Raw genomic sequence first — 18400 nt, 5'->3', positions numbered from 1 at the left:
TTCATTCTATGCCTCTAGATGCAAAGCCAAGGGTGATGCTTGACTTCTTATGGCTTTATTTACACATGTTGCCAACTTTAATGCCCTGTGTACCTACATGCCAAGTTCCCTCTGGCCTTCTATTCCATGTACAGTTTTACCATTTTGTATTTCATTTCCCTGTTTTACTTCTGAAATGTATATAGGGCACCTCATCTAGTAACTTTCAAAATGGAATTGGATACTTAAAATATTTGTCTCTTTAATAAAGCAATCTTCCATTTATTGTTTACTTTCATTTTAACTAATCATATGCTAGTGTGCGGAATACTTCCTACGGGGAAAATGGGATATTTACTGGTGATTCAAACTATGGCAATGACAAGACAGGATGGCTATTGGTATCTGTAGAGGAGATTATGTGCAGGCTGAGATTGAATGAGTGAAATGATAGAAGAGGGGGTGGGGTGGGGGCGGTGTTGTTTAGGCAAAGATAGAAGTCATGGAGATGAGAAGTTGCTTGCTGCAGAGGCTTAGGGATGTGGAGAAACCACAATGGGGATGGTGGCGGTGACGACAACGTGCATCATACAGCACCTTTAATTTGAAGAATATCTACAGCACTTCATATAGGTTTATGAAAAACAGAGATTAGAAAGGGTTACTGAAGACTTGGTCGACGAGATGGCTTTGATTTGATTTTAAAGGAGAAGAGGCAGAGCACATTAGGGAATGAATTCTAAAGAGTGAGGCATAGGTAGCTGAATTCTGAATGATGGGATGAAGGGCGAGAGAAGGCATAAAAAGTCAGAGACAGAACGTTGGAATGTTCAGCAGAGGGGTAGTGAGGGGGGTGTAGAGCTGGAAAAGATTGCAAGATAGGTTAGAGGAAAGCTGTGGAGAATTTAAAGACGAGGACAAGGATTTTAAATTGAATGTGTTGGGAGATCATAGAACGTAGAAGGAGGCCATTTGACACCTTGCCTGTGACCGAAAGAACCATCCAATTAGTCCCACCCCCCTGCTCTTTCCCCACAGACATGCCATTTTCTCCCTTTTAAGTATTTATTCAGTTCCATGTTGAAAGCTCCTAGATGGGGAGCCCATGTAGTTCAGTGAGAATAGGGATGATGGATAGTACCACAGAATATATGCAGCAAAGTTTTGAACAATTGGAGAGTATGGAGTATGTAACGAGGATTATGCAGGACTGCAGATGGACATAGGTAGCAGATGGGCAGATAGGTGACACGTACAGACAATGCAGAACATGCAATGCAATACAAATGGTACCGTAGTTTCTTTCTGCATGTCTTTAGTACATTTATCTTGACCTTTTTCTTTTCCTGATAAATTGTATTGGATTTGTTTATTGGATCCAATGATGGCCATTTATTTGTCTCTGAATTTAAAAAGACTAACTTAAAACAGTAAGGATTCTGCAGCAAAATGTTACATGCAAAGATATTTAGTAAAGATGTACTTGTATATCTGTCTTTGTTTCTGTCTCTTTCCTATCTTTTTCTCTCTTTATGTTTCTGTTTCTACACTTTGTTTCTGGGCACCTGTTTTCATTTTAATTTCTGTGCCTCTTTCTTTTTGTCTCCTTTCACTTTATTTCTTTCTCTCTATTTCTTTCTCTCTGCCTATCTGATGCTATCTGTTCATATCCAGCGTTTCATGAAGTTTCAGTGTATCCCAAGAAGGAGCTGCCATTCTTCATCCTCTTCACAGCAGGCCTGTGCTCCTTCACCGCCATGTTGGCCCTCCTCACACATCAGTTTCCAGAGCTCATGGGCGTCTTTGCAAAAGCTGTAAGTACCGGTCCAGGTCAGTGATAACACTGTAACACTAGCCTCCTGCACTTTACCAGCTCTGCAAATTTAAAAGATGTTTTCCTTGAATGCTGTTGGCAGCACAGTCAAGTATAGACAAGTATAGTCATTTGTTAGAACTGTGACATTGATCTTCTTCCAAGCATTTGAGAAATTGTGGGGGAGAAATTCGGGAGCATCCCAAAAGTTTGAAAAATTAACGGCAGGCGCTAATGTTTTCAAACATTAAAAAAATTTGGCGGTTGTGCTCCAGGAAGGAGCTCCACTTCCTTCCTGGAGCATAATCGGCAGCAGGCGGGACGGTGAGTGGAAAGGCTCCTTCTCTCCCTTAAAGGGAAAGGCCATCCCAGCAGGCTCTGCAAAGAAACAAATCTTGCCTTCTCCGCGATGGCAGCCGCGATCCCACCGAATCAGCCCGGCACTCGAGCAGAGTGCCAGGCTGATTGATGCGGGCTGGAACCCGCGAAAAAACCTGCAAGAGAGGAGGTAAATTGTTTTTTTTTTTTTTACTTCCCTCGGCCTCCTTGCCTTTAAGCATTGCCCCCGAAGAGCCAGCCGCCCAATGCACGCCTCCTGTAGCTGTCGGTGTTTTCGCTCGCCGCTGCTGCAGGGGCCGGACGCAATTTAGGGTCAGGGGCGATGCGCATGCCGATGACGTTACAATCTCTGGGTGAAGGAGATCGGGGCGCAATGCCGAATGGTCGCCGCAAAACTCCCGCTGAATTTAACATAGAAACATAGAAAATAGGTGCAGGAGTAGGCCATTCGGCCCTTCGAGCCTGCACCGCCATGCGATGAGTTCATGGCTGAACATGCAACTTCAGTACCCCATTCCTGCTTTCTCACCATACCACTTGATCCCCCGAGTAGTAAGGACTACACCTAACTCCTTCTTGAATATATTTAGTGAATTGGCCTCAACAACTTTCTGTGGTAGAGAATTCCACAGGTTCACCACTCTCTGGGTGAAGAAGTTTCTCCTCATCTCGGTCCTAAATGGCTTACCCTTATCCTTAGACTGTGACCCCTGATTCTGGACTTTCCCAACATTGGGAACATTCTTCCTGCATCTAACCTCTCTAAACCCGTCAGAATTTTAAACGTTTCCATGAGGTCCCCTCTCATTCTTCTGAACTCCAGTGAATACAAGCCCAGTTGATCCAGTCTTTCTTGATAGGTCAGTCCCGCCAACCCAGGAATCAGTCTGGTGAACCTTCGCTGCACTCCCTCAATAGCAAGAATGTCCTTCCTCAAGTTAGGAGACCAAAACTGTACACAATACTCCAGGTGTGGCCTCACCAAGGCCCTGTACAACTGTAGCAACACCTCCCTGCCCCTGTACTCAAATCCCCTCGCTATGAAGGCCAACATGCCATTTGCCTTCTTAACCGCCTGCTGTACCTGCATGCCAACCTTCAATGACTGATGTACCATGACACCCAGGTCTCATTGCACCTCCCCTTTTCCTAATCTGTCACCATTCAGGTAATAGTCTGTCTCTCTGTTTTTACAACCAAAGTGGATAATCTCACATTTATCCACATTATACTTTATCTGCCATGCATTTGCCCACTCACCTAACCTATCCAAGTCACTCTGCAGCCTCATAGCATCCTCCTCGCAGCTCACACTGCCACCCAATTTATTGTCATCCACAAATTTGGAGATACTACATTTAATCCTCTCGTCTAAATCATTAATGTACTCTTGCAATTAACGGGAGTCTCTGATCTCGCAATCTGTTAACGCCCCATTATCGCCCCCCCAGAGGCGCTAACAGGAAATGCAGAGGAGCCCAATTTCTCCCCCACATAGAGGTGTTCTCGTCATATTCTGAAAGTAGGAGCAGAGGAACTGAAGTTGGTCATTCAGCCCCTCGAGCCTGTTCCTCCTGTGGAGGAAATCAATGTACCTGTTCTCCTGAGATTACTTTGGGAACACAGTGCAACATTGTAGTTGTCATTTTGGTTGACTTTCTTTTGCCTGTATTGAAATAAAGAAAGAACTAGCTTATTTCACTACATCAGGTTGTCACAAGACGCTTTATAGCCAATTAAGTAGTTTTGAAGTGTATTCATTGTTGCAGTATAAGCAAAGGCAGTAGCCAAATTGTGCATAGCAATGTCCCAAAACAACAATGAAATAAATGGCCGGATCATCTGCTTTTAGGTGTTGGTTGAAGGATAACTGTTGGCCAGGACACTCAAATCCCTACCCAGACCCTTCAGCACTTCTCGACCCTCCTCCCCTCTTACTGCCGTCCCAGGCTTGACTCCCCCTTAAATAAGTCTGCAGCTTCCTTTCTTGACAGGCCCATCGAGGTACATGTTGCTGCCTTCTTATGAGCAACAACCCAACTATCCCATTCTACTCTCTCACCAACCTTCCCGCCCAGTGCGCCTGCAGGGGGCTAATCTTGCCAAGCTCTTTGCTTTCCCAGTCACCTCTGGCAGCACCGATCCTGTCGACTGTGCCAGTGGATCGGCTATCATAGCCCCTCTCCACAGCTCCCATCATAATGTCCCTTTACTTTTGAACAAGGCCCTTGCCATCCTTCAGCTTATTGTGGATGATTGCATTGACATTGTGGCCTTGGCGGAAACCAGGTTAACGGGTGATGACACCTTCCCCTTTAACGATGTCTCTCCTCCTGGCTATCACTTGCTCCGCCCAAACCACCGTGGTGGCAGTGTAGCTCTTATCACCAAATCACAATTTGGTCTATCCTGCTAATCCTTTGGTACCTCTTACCTTGTTCCACCCCTCTCGTCTCATTTAAAATCCTCGTTCTTTGCCACCCACCCAAGTTCCACAGCAAGTTTCTCATCGAGATATTTTCACTGCTTTCCTCCCTCAGCATCTGCACCGAGCGACTTCTCATTCTCAGTGATTTCAAAATACATCCCAACTCATCATGCTCTCTCTCCTCTGAGTTCACTGCCCTCCTATCCTCTCTTAAACTCTCCTTCCATATAACCTCCCGTACCCATAGTCACAGCCACCCCGTCGACCTTGACATCTCACGTGGCCTTTCTACTCCTGGCCTGGCAACGCCTCAATTTTAAAATTCTCATCCTCATTTTGAATTCCCTCCATGGCCTTGCCCCCTCCCTATATCTGTAACCTCCTTCAGACCTACAACACTCCGAGATCTCTGCACTCCTTCAATTCTGGCCTTTTGCACATCCGGATTTTAACTACTCCACCATTGACGGCCATGCCTTCAGCTGTCAAGGCCCTAAGCTCTGGAATTCCCTCCCAAAACCTCTCCAACTCTCTGCCCTTCTCTTCTCCTTTAACACGCACCGTAAAACCTACTTTTTTGACCAAGCTTTTGGTCATCTGTCCTTAAATCTCCTTATGTGGCTTGGTGTCAAGTTTTGTTTCTGTGAAGCACCTTGGAACATTTTACTACATTAAAAGCACTATATAAATGCAAATTGTTGTCGTTGTTGTTGAGAACTTCCCTGCTCTTCTTCACATTATGCTGTGGGATCTCTTTGACATCCATCTGAGAGGGCTAGGTTTAAGGTCTCATCCGAAAGACACCATCTCATTCAGTGCAGCACACCCTCAATACTGCTTTGAAGTGCCAGCTTATGGTTATGTGCTCAAGTCTCTGGACTTGAACTCATGACCTTCTGACTCAGAGGAGAGAGTGCTACCAGTGAGCCATAGCTGACTGTTAATGTTGTATCTGGTTCTCATGTTTTTTTTTACTTCTATGACTAGTCGTAAAGGTTTTTTTCACTTTTATTTTTCTGCACATAATTAGCTCCTGGTTTTATTACAAGGTCAGGTTAGAGAGTTTCTTGAGATGAGTAAGATGAGAATTGTACTCATTTCTTTGCCATCTCAAAGAAGTCAAGAATGGTGTCATGTTTGAATCTTGGATCACAAAAACTGCACACTTCTTCAAGAAGCAAGAGATCAGGAGAACGGAACCAATCTTCATTCAGCCTTTTGTCCAAATAGGTGGCATTCTTTCACGTAAATTTACTGAATAGATTTTTAGCAATACAGCTAAAACATCTGGACATCTCAACATCACAATCTAATATATATAAATTATTTCAAACAATCAAGAACTCATGATTATATACATTATATATATTAGAGATCACACAACATCCTTACACATTGCATGAAGAAACATGAATTTATATTTTGAAGGTGAAAAAATCTTTCAGTATTCATAAAGCTTATTTTTTTTAATGAGTTTCTTTTGGAGGAATGATGGAAATATCCAACAATGTGGCAAACTGTTTAGAGGTCCCAGTCGTACAAAAATACATGCTTTTATAACTCATGTTAAAGAAAAGGAACAAAGCCAGCCTGTGTTGATTGCCAGCGTAGTAAGCTCAATCAGTTGAGTGCATGACTTCAAGCAGCATGCTACAAAATTGAATGGCAGATAGTGCTGGGATTCAACCTATTTTCCAGAGAGGATGAGTTTCAGAGATTAATAGTCAGCCTAGTCATTGCCCCTTTTTGAGATTGGGTGAGTGGAGCAAGGAAGCAAATTGAGTTTTCAACTCTTGGCAGTCAGTCACAATGTTGCAACAATGATGGTTGCGTAGACACGACTGACTGGAGTTGAGTGCCTACAGCAGGTTGCCTGCTAAGGGAGAAACTTTAAAAAAAGATTGTACTTGAGGTATTGCAAAGAGCTGCTGGAACTTTCAGATCTCTAATTTTAATAATATGAACAGATCATATGAACCAGAGAACCTTGAGCTGACAAATTTATTTTACATAGTCTTCAATCTCGAGTAACAGCTGTGCTCTGATGTCAAAGTTGTGTCAAAATCTGAACCCAGGTCACAACATGAAAGTCTGCGACCTTAACGCATCGAACCACCTGAGCCCTGGGTGCATAGTTTTTGACTTTCTTGTCCGGAGTAGTGTGCGTCCATTGTGTTACTCAATAAGTCTAATGATAGAAGTTCCCTTGACTCCAAAGTGATGATGTTCGTGTGTGGGTGCCTAAAGGACCCCTGTGACTATTGTAGACATATCAACATCACCATTCTTTGATCTTTCGCTGACCCTTACCTTGGCTGGTAGCACCAGTTCCAGTAGAACTAAACTGTGTTAAACACACATGCCTCTTTTGAGTTAGACAGGTAAGATCTGATTTTGCAGCAGTGTGACTGAAGTAGTAGTTTACATTGACAAGTATTGAAAGATGGCTGTTGAATCACCGCCACTGCTGTTAAGAAAGTATCTAACCAGCACTTGTATATTATACAAAGCGATAGAATGACCGTCTACTTGAGAAATGGGATAGCTCTGACATAGAAATGGACACAAATCATTCACCATTTTACTGTAATGTAGATTATTTTAAATAATGCTTTTGCACATGGTCTTAATGGTGTGCAGTCTAAAGTACAAGACCTTTGTAGATCAATGGCATTAGAACATAGAATCAGCAAACAATTCAGAATTACTTTGTGTCCTAAAGGTGCAAGTCCTTTTTGATCTTACCCTTATCTTTCTGATCGGTTTTGCGAAGGCAAAAGTAAGATTTTGTTAGGTGACCCTTATGTGCAAAAGATGTTGGACGGAAATGCCACAAAATCACGTGATTTTTACCAACCAGGACTACTTAATTGCTGTTTTCTCATTTTTGTTTTTATCTTTTTCACATGAGGGTGACCTTATAAAATCCCACTTAGAGATGCAAAGGGGCAGTTGGAAAGATCAAGGAAACTCAGATCAAAGGATTTTTACCTTTGTACCATGGTTATCCTTAATTTGTGGTGTGAGCTCTGACTCCTGGGCGGAATATTGTTTAAAGTCTCAATAATACAAGCTGGTTGTTTTGGCTCTCTGGGTGTCGGATGCCCAACAACCTTTAAAATCACGGGGTACATGCTGTATTATGTAGCACCTACACATATGTATGTGGTGGTGCCCCATTTTCAGAGGAAGCCAGTGTTTTGTTACAGTTTCCTGAATAGCTTATAACTATCCAAATTTGGGAGATGAATATGGATAGCAAGATGCCAAGCTCACCAACCAAGTGATTTGGGCTCACAGTGGCACAGGTTCAAGCTTCAGTGAGATACAGATACCTTGTAGATAATTAGAGTTCTCTAGCCTGGCACAGAGGAGGGAATTTTAACTCCCACCACAACCGCTTCCCCCACTTGCGGAAACCAGACAGTGGGGCAATTAAAATGGAGTGAGAGATTTAGTCATTGGCTCCCCACCTGGTTGACTGCAATTTTAAATTGCAGGCGGCATGGACACGCGCCCAAAGCTGGTGGGGTCTTCCTTTAAATACGCAGATGGAGATCCCATGATTTCACTGAGGCCTGACTGCCATATTAACCTGCGGCCTGGGCAAGGGAGCAGCGCGGCCAGGCCAAACCTGCTGGGAACTAGATCAAGGACCGGAAAAGGTCCAGCAAGCTAAGTTTTTTTTTAAATGTGTTAAGTGTCTTTGTGAGCCTCCCTTGCCACGTGGGCCCTCAATGGCGACAAACTGAGGCCTGGTTGTTCAATTCGTCCGAGCCTTGCTTTGGACCCCCCATGCACCAATCCCGCTTGAACTTTTATCTTTAAAGTATAAGACCTTTTTGGTCTGTGCTTTCCATTTTCTAAACCTGTTGCCGAGTTTTGCAAGCTCGCCCTTGTGTGCAAAAGTATTGTATTGAAAAGTACAATTCATGTATGACGTTTTAGAAGAAACATTACAGATTGTTTAATATAAAAACAGAAAATGCTGGAAACATTGCAGGTCAGGTCAGATTGTTTAATATTTGGTGTCTATTCTTATCTATGCAGTTGTAGCCAGATAATCACCTGCAATGGTTTCTCTTCTCACTCCTGCACCATTACCTCTGAAGATCCCCAAGGATCTATCCTTGGTCCTCTACTATTTCTCAACTACATGTTGCTCCTCGGTGATATCATTTAAAAACACAGCATCAGTTTCCACATGTACACTTGACGACACCCAGCTCTACCTCACCACCACCTCTCACGACCCCTTCACTCTCTAAATTGTCAGACTGCTTATCCGACCTCCAATACTGGATGAACAGAAATTTCCTCCCAACTAAATATTGGGAAGACCGAAGCTGTTGTCTTCAGTCCCCACCATAAACTCCGTTCCCTGGCCACTGACCCTATCCCCTTCCCCTGCAACTGTGTGAGGCTGAACCAGATCCTTCGCACCTCGAGATCAGCTTCCAACCACATATCCATGCCATGACCAAGACCGCCCACTTCCACCTCCGTAACATCGCCCGACTCCACCCCTGCCCCAGCTCATCTGCTGCTGAAACCCTCATCCATGCTTTTGTTACCTCTAGACCTTTATGTGGCTCAGTTGGTAGCACCCTCGCCTCTGTCAGCAGGTTGGGGGTTTCAAGTCCCACTCCAGAGACTTGAGCACAAAAATGTAGGCTGACACTCCAGCGCGGTAATAAGGGAGTGCTGCACTGTTGAAGGTGCCGCCTTTTGGATGAGACGTTAAACCGAGTCCCTATCTGATCTCTCAGGTGGACGTAAAAGATCCCATGGCACTATTTTGAAGAAGAGCCGGAGAGTTATCCCCGGTGTCCTGGCCAATATTTATCCATCTATCAACATAACAAAACAAATGATCTGTTCATTATCACATTGTTGTTTTGTGGGAGTTTGTTGTGCGCAAATTGGTTGCCGCGTTTTCTGTGTTACAACAGTGGCAACAATTTTAAAAGTATTTCATTGGGTGTAAAGTGCTTTGTGATGTCCGGTGGTGATGAAAGTTGTTATGTAAATGCAAGTCTTTCTTTCTATTCCAATGCTCTCCTGGCAGACCTTCCAGCTTCCACCCTCCATAAACTTGAGCTCATCCAAAACTCTGCTGCCTGTGTCCTAAACTCACACCAAGCTCCGTTCACCCAATACTCTTGTCTTATAGACTCTTAGAATGGTTACAGCACAGAAGGCCATTTGACCTGATGAGCCCGTAGCGGCTCTCAGCTAGTCCCACTCCCTCGCCCTTTCCCCGTACGCTGCAAATTTATTTCCTTCAGGTACTTATCAGGTACTTATTTAATTCCCTTTTGAAAGCCACAATTGAGTCTGCCTCCACCACCCTTTCAGGCAGTGCATTCCAGATCCTAACCACTTGCTGCGGAAAAAGGTTTTTTCTCATGTCGTCTTTGGTTCTTTTGCCAATCACCTTAAATCTGTGTCCTCTGGTTCTCGAGCCTTCTAGCAGTGGGAATAGTTTCCCTCTATCTACTCTGTCCAGACCCCTCATGATTTTGAGCACCTCTATCAAATCTCCTCTCAATCTTCTCTGCTCCAAGGGGAACAACCCCAGCTTCTCCAGTCCATCCACATAACTGAAGTCTGTCATTCCTGGAATAATTCTCGCAAATCTTTTCTGCACCTTCTCTAAGGCCTTCACATCCTTCCGAAAGTGTGGTGCCAGAATTGGACACAATACTCCAGTTGGGGCTGAACCAGTGTTTTATAAAGGTTCATCATAATTTCCACACTTTTGTAATTTTATACCTCTATTTATGAAGCCCAGGATCCCGTCAGCCTTTTTAACTACTTTCTCAACCTGCCCTGCCACCTTCAATGATTTGTGCACACATATCACCAGATTTCTCTGTTTGTGCACCCCATTTCAGGATTGTACCATTTAGTTTATATGTCCTCTCTTTCTACTAAAATGTATCACTTCACACTTTTCTGCGTTAAATTTCATCTGCCCATTTCACCAGCCTGTCTATTTCTTCCTGAAGTCTATCACTCTCCTCCTCACTGTTCACTATACTTCCAAGTTTTGTATCATCTGCAGATTTTGAAATTGTGCCCTGTACACCCACGTCCAAGTCATTAATATATATCAAGAAAAGCAGTGGTCCTAGAACCAACCCCTGGGGAACACCACTGTATGGAGGGGGATGGAAGGGAGAGTGGTGGAGGTGGTGGGCAGAGAAACCCAGGGTGGGGGACAGGAGGGGCCACATTGCAGTGAATGTCTGGGGGGAGCAAAGTGTGTTGGAGGGGCGGGCCTGGGGGCTCTGTGCCTCGGTGCGGGGAGTGTTCGGAGTGGGGTGGACGGGTTGACTGCGTAGATGGCGGTTGGTGGATGTGGCTTCGCGGGGGTGTGGCTCCGGGGTGGCCGGGGCTGGGGGCTCGACATCCGGGGGTGTTCGGCATTTGGGAAGGATTCTGACGGGACGGGGCGGGTTGGGTGCGGGGGGAGTGTTCCCGGTGTTGGGTGGGTCCGGAGCCGGGGGGGCAGCACGCTCTTGGGATGGGAGGTGGGCTGTTTGGGGCTGGGATTGGGAGAGACTTCTTCACTCGGGGAGTTGTTGGCCTGTGGGGTTCCCTGCCGCGGAGAGTTGTTGATGCCAGTTCATTGGATGTGTTCGGGAGGGAGTTGGATGTGGTCCTTGCGGCTGGGGGTGTGGAGGGGGCGTAGGGGGGGGGGGAGTTGCTGGGGTGGATGATCAGCCATGATCTTGTTGAGTGGCGGTGCAGGCTCGAAGGGCCGAATGGCCTACTCCTGCACATATTTTCTATGTTTCTATGTATACCTTGCTCCAGTCTGAAAAACAACCATTCACCACTACTCTCTGCTTCCTGTCACTTAGCCAATTCCGTATCCATGCTGCCTCTGTCCCTTTTATTTCATGGGCCTCAACTTTGCTGGCAAGCCTATTATGTGGCACTTTGTCAAACGCCTTTTGGAAATCCATGTACACTACATCAACCGCATTACCCTCATCAACCCTCTCTGTTACCTCATCAAAAAACCTGATCAAGTTGGTTAAATACAATTTGCCTTTAACAAATTCGTGCTGGCTTTCCTTAATTAATCCACACCTATCCAAGTAACATACATTGGCTGACCTACATTGGTTCCCAGGCTGGCAACGTCTGTGGGGGGGGGGGGGTTTGTGCTGCTGAGGAGGGGGAGGGTTAGTGCTGCTGAGGAGGGGGAGGGTGGGGAGGGTTAGTGCCGCTGTGGAGGGGGAGGGTGGGGAGGGTTAGTGCCGCTGTGGAGGGGGAGGGTGGGGAGGGTGAGGGTTTGTGCTGCTGAGGAGGAATTTGACCAGTGGTCTGATATTGCATATAATCTTCCACTTACCAAGTTTGAGGAGATCACATGGCAGCAGCTGGTATGTTCAGTAAGCTGGAATAAGGGTTTTCTCACTCTGTTGACCCCGATGTTGGGCAAATAAAGGCACACTCTGGTTCTAGGATTGCCAGCCCTCCAGGATTGTCATGGAGCCCCCAGGAATTAGATCTTCATCTCCTGGTGATGGCTTGGAGCAACACAGGAGTAAACTGATGGGGGGCTTAAAAAAACATTTTTTTTTCATTTTCTTTGAACATTTTTGTTTCTTAGTTCTAAAACTATTGGAGATGGGAATAAAGGTTGTTTGACTGGGTGGTTATGTAATGAAACCTCCAGGAATATGTTAAACTAGAGTTGGTAACCCTATCTGGTTCATGGATGCAAAGTCTGTTTATGGGAGTGATCAGTATCTTTAGCATAAAACCTCAAATTTGTAGCAGCTTTCCTGAAGGCAGCAATATCTTTCGAGGGTCTGGTTCCACAGGTGCTAGTTGCTCTCCAGTACCTCACTAAGTGACAATTATTCCTGTGTGATCCTTGGCAGTGAGTGTTAGGAACTATTTTATCATGGAGGCACAACACCAACCCCATTACTGCCACCTGACACTCGCACACCTTTCCACTAGAAGCTGCTGCGTCGTGATTTGGAATGGGACTCTTGGCTGATTCTCCATCTTGGGTGGTTTTCCTTAACTCAGGGGCTAATTGTAACACTCTTACTGCCACCCCTGCTAAAGTCAACTAGCTCAGTATTAAGTAGGGATTGAAGCTGGGCCTTCCTGATTGCTATGGCTAAATTAATCACTGGGCTAATTCACTGATACATAGGGAACCCTCTTTGTTGATTTCTAATCTGTTCTAATTTATTGACGATGAAGAATGTTACCATGCAAGGTGTCAGAAACAATCAATTTAAAACTTAGCTTTAATTACTGACAGAGCAATTGAATCAAATTATAATGAACAGTAATTGCAAAAGTTTGGGCCAGCTTTTAACCCAGTTTAAATTTAATCTTAAAAGTCAAAGTCTCATACAAATTATATATCAGAGGAATTTGTTTACAAATCTGTTGTTTTTACTAAGTCCAAGTGAGATGGTGAAAATACAGGTGATCGTAATTGAAGTGTCACAATTGTGGGTCCAGATACTTGTGAATAGTGATGAAAATAAATTGGTTTTAGGAATTTAAGGAAGAGATACATTTGAATGACCAGATATGGCAACTCACTATTTTAAACTCTTTGGCGCTGAGCTATGTCCACAATTATTACCATGTTATGTGCTAACATACAAAGTGCAACCATGACTCTTTTCTAAAGAAAGAATGACTTGCATTTATATAGCGCCTTTCACAACCTCAGAACTTCCCAGAGCGCTTCAGAGCCAATGAAGTATTTTTGAAGTGTTGTCACTGTTATAATGTGTGGATTTGGTGTTAAGAATGAAAAGCCCTTTGTCTATTCTCAATCCTTGACAATCTTTTATATACAAAGTTTGCTGCTTTCTTTAAAGGGCATCACAAGAAAGGGCGTTGGCACAACGAGTAGGTTAGCGTCTGCTTCTACACTGGGTGTGTTGAGCCGCAATGGCGTGAATGTCAATATTGCCTGAGGCTACATGAAGCATCAAACTGTGGGTCCAGCAATTATCTGATTATTAATCTTACATTCTTGAATGGTATCTGAAAGATGTGGGGCTTTCCAGCCTGCATGTCGTGCGAGGAAACCTCAGTTGCTTTGAATAAGATCAGTCGTTTTACTCTAATATCTTATTCCTACTTTAGTGTCTCAATGGGGACTTAATTTGCTAGAATTAGATTACAATCTGATACACTCCTGCTTCGCTTTGCCCCCCCCGCTCCCCCCTTAGCTACTGAACAGAGTTGACTGGAAGGATTTGTAGCCACTTTTCCACTGCTTTGTGCAGCCACATTGCAGGTTTTCCCAGTGCAAAGCAGAGGAAAAAGGGCAAAGACCAATTTATGCTAGGTCTCTTCCTCTCTTGCACTTAGTACACATTTCCAGCGGTGTGCCTAGCTGTGGGTGAAATGTTTCCCTAAGAAACAGGTAGGAACATTTAAATTAAATGTGCGATTAATGTCAGACTGCATCCAGTGTCATTTTTCTGGGTTTCTGTCTGGCAGAGGGCCAAACATAGAAGACCAGGTGAAAATGGGCCTTGGAGGTTGCATTCTGTCCCCTTGGAGAAAGTTCTTTACATTTCGGGGCCAGTAGGAAAGATCAGCGGAGCAAGAGGCCTTCTAGTTGATTTTGGACAGCAGTCCCAGCGGGGCAGCCATCACCATGGCAGCAGATCTCTCAGGCCTGCAGCAGTGGTCGTGTTTACTTCCCCCAAATTTCAGAGTATTCTTGCTCCGCGGGTAGGCCGGAGCATGGAAAAGACTGGTAGCTGCCTGTGTTGTGTACAGTGGAGAATGGAACATTGGCCCTTTGAGGTTTCTTTACATTAAAATAAAAGTACATCTGCAAATTCTGTGAGTGTAGCCACGGGTCATTTTCCGGTTGGCAAACTGTAACTAGTGGGGTGCCGCAGGGATCGGTGCTGGGGCCTCAACTATTTACAATCTATATTAATGACTTGGATGAAGGGACCGAGTGTAATGTAGCCAAGCTTGCTGATGATACAAAGATGGGTGGGAAAGCAAAGTGTAAGGAGGACACACGAAAATGTGAGGTTATCCACTTTGACAGGAAAGATAGAAAAGCAAATTATAATTTAAGTGGAGAAAAATTGGAAAGTGCTGCGGTAGAAGGACCTGAGGGTCTTGTGCATGAAACACAAAAAGTTAGGGCTCAATTTTCTCCGAGCCCGTTTTCTGGCGTACTTGCCTGAGTTGCGCTGCTTAATTACGCCAGGAAAAAATCTTCGTAATTTCCCCGATGTTTGGCCTCTAATCTGCAGCCGTGGGTGGTGGAGCCTGCAGTCTGCGCTGGAAAAAGGAGCCAGGCCTTCTGCGCATGCGCAGGGGGGGGAAAAAGTGACGTTCTTGACGTCGCTGAAATGGCCGCGCATGCACAGTAGAGCTCCAAGTCTGGGAGACTTCCTTCGGCTTCATATAGTGAGTAACCTTCAAGGTCTGTCAACAAGTAATGGTTAGGTGACAGTGCAATAGATTTCAAGAAGCTGTAGATTATAATACACAGTCTCTTCCCCCACCCTGCCGAGCCTCTCCAGTGCCTTCCCGCCGCTCTGTGGCCCCTGATGCTGGCCAGTTCGCTGTCTCTCCACCCACCGCCCCCCCCCCCCCCCTCCGTGCCTCTCCGGTGCCTTCCTGCCACTCTGTGGCCCCCAATGCCGGCCAGTTTTCTCCCTCCCCCCCCTCCCGGCCTCCCGGTCTGCTCCCCTGCCCCTAGCCCTGGCTGAAGGGCTTGCCAGTGCGTTCTCCCACCCCTAGCCCAGGCAGAGTGGTCTCCTCCCTCCCGGTTCCTGCACCTAACTACACCCGAAAGGCTCCCCCCCCACTTCTCTCTTCCTCCCCCACCTTTCTGTCCCTCACTCTATTACCTTTCCTGCTGCTGCTGTCCAGGCATCTGCTGCACTTACCTGCGCCGATTTCTTTACCTGTGCAGATTTCCACAAGGGTTTTCTTGAGTGGTCACATACGCTGGCCTAACTAGAAATGGAGTAACTATTAGCTGGCCAAAGTTGCCTAAATGGCCAAAATTGGCGTAGGTGGCTGGTAATGCACCTTTTTGAGGGAAAAAAAACTTACCTAAAAAAAAACGTAACTAAGTCAGTTACTCTGGTGCAAATTGATTGGGGAAACTGGGGATTTTTAAGATAGGCCAGAAAATCCGCCTACTCCAAAAAAACGGAGCAAATATTGAGGAAAAGTGAGCCCATGATATGTAGGTATAACAAGTAATCAGGAAGGCAAATGGAATTTTGGCCTTTATTGCAAGGGGGATAGAGTATAAAAGCAGAGAAGTCCTGCTACAACTGTACAGGGTATTGGTGAGGCCACAGCTGGAGTACTGCGTACAGTTTTGGTCTCCGCATTTACTTGCATTGGAGGCTGTTCAGAGAGGTTCACTAGATTGATTCCGGAGATGAGGATAGGTTGGGCCTATACACATTGGAGTTCAGAAGAATTAGCGGTAATCTTATTGAAACATATAAAATAATGAGAGGGCTCGACAAGTTGAATGCAGAGAGGATATTTCCACTCATGGGAGAAATTAAAATTAGGGGGCATAGTCTCAGAATAAGGGGCCGCCCATTTAAAACTGAGATGAGGAGGAATTTCTTCTCTGAGGGTTGTAAATCTGTGGAATTCTCTGCCCCAGAGAGCTGTGGAGGCTGGGTCATTGAATATATTTAAGGCAGAGATAGAGAGATTTTTGTGCGATAGGGGTTATGGGAAGCGGGCAGGGAAGTGGAGCTGAGTCCATGATCAGATCAGCCATGATCTTATTAAATGGCGGAGCAGGCTCGAGGGCTCATATGGCCTACTCCTGCTCCTGCTCCTATTTCTTGTGTTCTCACATACTAGTTCTAATATAATTAATAACTTTTATTTATATAGCGCCTTTAACGTAGTAAAACGTCCCAAGGCGCTTCACAGCAGTGTTACAGACAAAACAGATAAATTAGACACCGAGCTACAAAAGAAGAAATTAAGGCAGATGATCAAAAGCTTGGTTAAAGAGGTAGGTTTAAAGGAGCGTCTTAAAGGAGGAAAGAGAGGCGGAGAGGTTTAGGGAGGGAGTTCCAGAGCTTAGGGCTCAAACAGCTGAAGGCACGGCCACTGATTGTTGAGCAATTATAATGAGAGATGTTCAAGAGGGCAGAATTTGAGGAGCGCAGATATCTTGTGGGGTTGTGAGGCTGAAAAAGATTACAGAGATAGGGAGGGGCAAGGCCATGGATTAATTTGTAAACCTGGATGAGAATTTTGAAATTGAGGTGTTGTTTAACCGGGAGCCAATGTAGGTCAGAAAGCACAGGGGTGATGGTTGATCGTAACTTGGTGCGAGTTAGGGCACGGGCTGCTGAGTTTTGGATGACCTCAAGTTTATGTAGTGTAGAATGTGGGAGGCCAGCCAGGAACGAGTTGAAGTAGTCAAGTCTAGAGGTAACAAAGGCATGAATGAGCGTTTCATCAACAGATTAGCTGAGGCTGAGGTGGTCACATTGCAGCTTTTTCTTAATTTTGACACTTTAAGTTTCTTCAGTGTTTCTCCCAATTGGGGGTGGGTCTCAAAACAAGATCTGAGATGGGTCTGGATCAGCTTGGAGTTCTGCTAGAGTTGCAAAATTGGGACATTAGGGTCCAAATCAATAGTTGGATTCAACAGAATCAGCATTCAAATCTAATGTTACTGTAGAATAATAGTAATTACTGATTAACTGCTTACAAACTGATCTGTCAGTGGGTTTATGAACTTGATTTTGTGATCTGAAATAGTATCTATCTGGTTGTACTGAGCAGGTGCCACAATTGACAAAGTTGTTCCTCAGGCAATAATGACTAATCTGAGATATTACCCCTTAATGCATCAGATGAAAGGAAAAAATAATTTGCATTTAATAGCAGCTTATCACATCCCAAAGCACTTCACAGCCAATCAATTACTTGAAGTGCAGTCACTGTTGTTTTAGTCGGCAAAAGCAGCAGCCAGTTGGTGCACATCAGGGGCACATAAACAGCAAATTAAATAATAGCCAGTTAATTTATTTTGGTGATGTTGCTGAAGGAAGAACTGTTGGGCAGGATACCAGGACAACTCCCCGCTGCTTTTCCATTAGTGCCAGCTTATCCAAACATTGGCACATCTGACGCTGCAGCACTACCTCAGTACTGCATCATTAAAGGAGATGTTGGGACCTGGGTCCCATTGAAATATTGTACTTAGAACTGCAAAGCTTTCTGAAGAATGAAACACAAACACAGATTGCACTTTGTAGCTCCAATGGAGCGTCTGTAAAAGCTCTTCAATTTTTATGTGCACTGAAGTAATTTGTGATTATTTGAACAAGACTCACTGAAATATCCCTTTAAATCAGTGTCTCCCAAGTTCACTGTCTGTATTATTGAGCATTTAGTTACTGCACTTATTCTAAATTCTCTCCTTCAATCAGTATTTTTCCATTACTTTTCTCCGCAGTTTCTCAGTACACTGTTTGCTCCATTAAACTTTGTGATGGAAAAGGTTGAAAGCATCTTACCTTCTAGCCTGTGGCATCAACTGACACGGATCTAAGAGAGGAGCTGTGATAGACTGACTACCATGACACCTGTGCCAAGCTCACATCTTGCAGCGTGCAAGCCAGCATGAAAAAAAAGGATGAAAATCTGTGACTTAAAGACTCTATATGTTATGTTTTGTTCTTATGTGAACATGTTTTCTGTTGTACCAAACAAAGTTGTGTGTTCTATTTTATTATTTTGCCATTAGCAAAATTCTACAAAAATAAACAAAAAAGGCCCCAAAAATAAAGTTTAAATTTTGTGTAAAACAA

At 44.6% G+C, this 18400-nt stretch overlaps 1 protein-coding gene across 13 annotated transcripts in view; it reads left to right on the top strand.

Moving 5' to 3' along the window:
• LOC139280710 (suppressor of tumorigenicity 7 protein homolog) overlaps positions 1 to 18364 on the top strand; it is a 210304-nt gene extending 191940 nt beyond the window's left edge. For 11 of the 13 annotated variants that reach the window (XM_070900337.1, XM_070900338.1, XM_070900335.1 and 8 more), the window contains 2 exons: positions 1654 to 1793; positions 18046 to 18364. In XM_070900337.1, coding sequence (XP_070756438.1) covers positions 1654 to 1793; positions 18046 to 18141 — 236 coding nt within the window. In that variant the 3' untranslated portion in view covers positions 18142 to 18364. The remainder of the gene's footprint in view (positions 1 to 1653; positions 1794 to 18045) is intronic. The other 2 variants (XM_070900336.1, XM_070900345.1) reach the window with 2 other exon arrangements.
• Positions 18365 to 18400: the final 36 nt, after the last annotated feature.

The sequence above is a fragment of the Pristiophorus japonicus genome, chromosome 15, assembly GCF_044704955.1.
Source record: "Pristiophorus japonicus isolate sPriJap1 chromosome 15, sPriJap1.hap1, whole genome shotgun sequence".
Lineage (NCBI taxonomy): Eukaryota > Metazoa > Chordata > Chondrichthyes > Pristiophoridae > Pristiophorus > Pristiophorus japonicus.
Note: the sequence above shows the minus strand (reverse complement) of the source record. Positions and strands in the feature narration are given on the sequence as shown.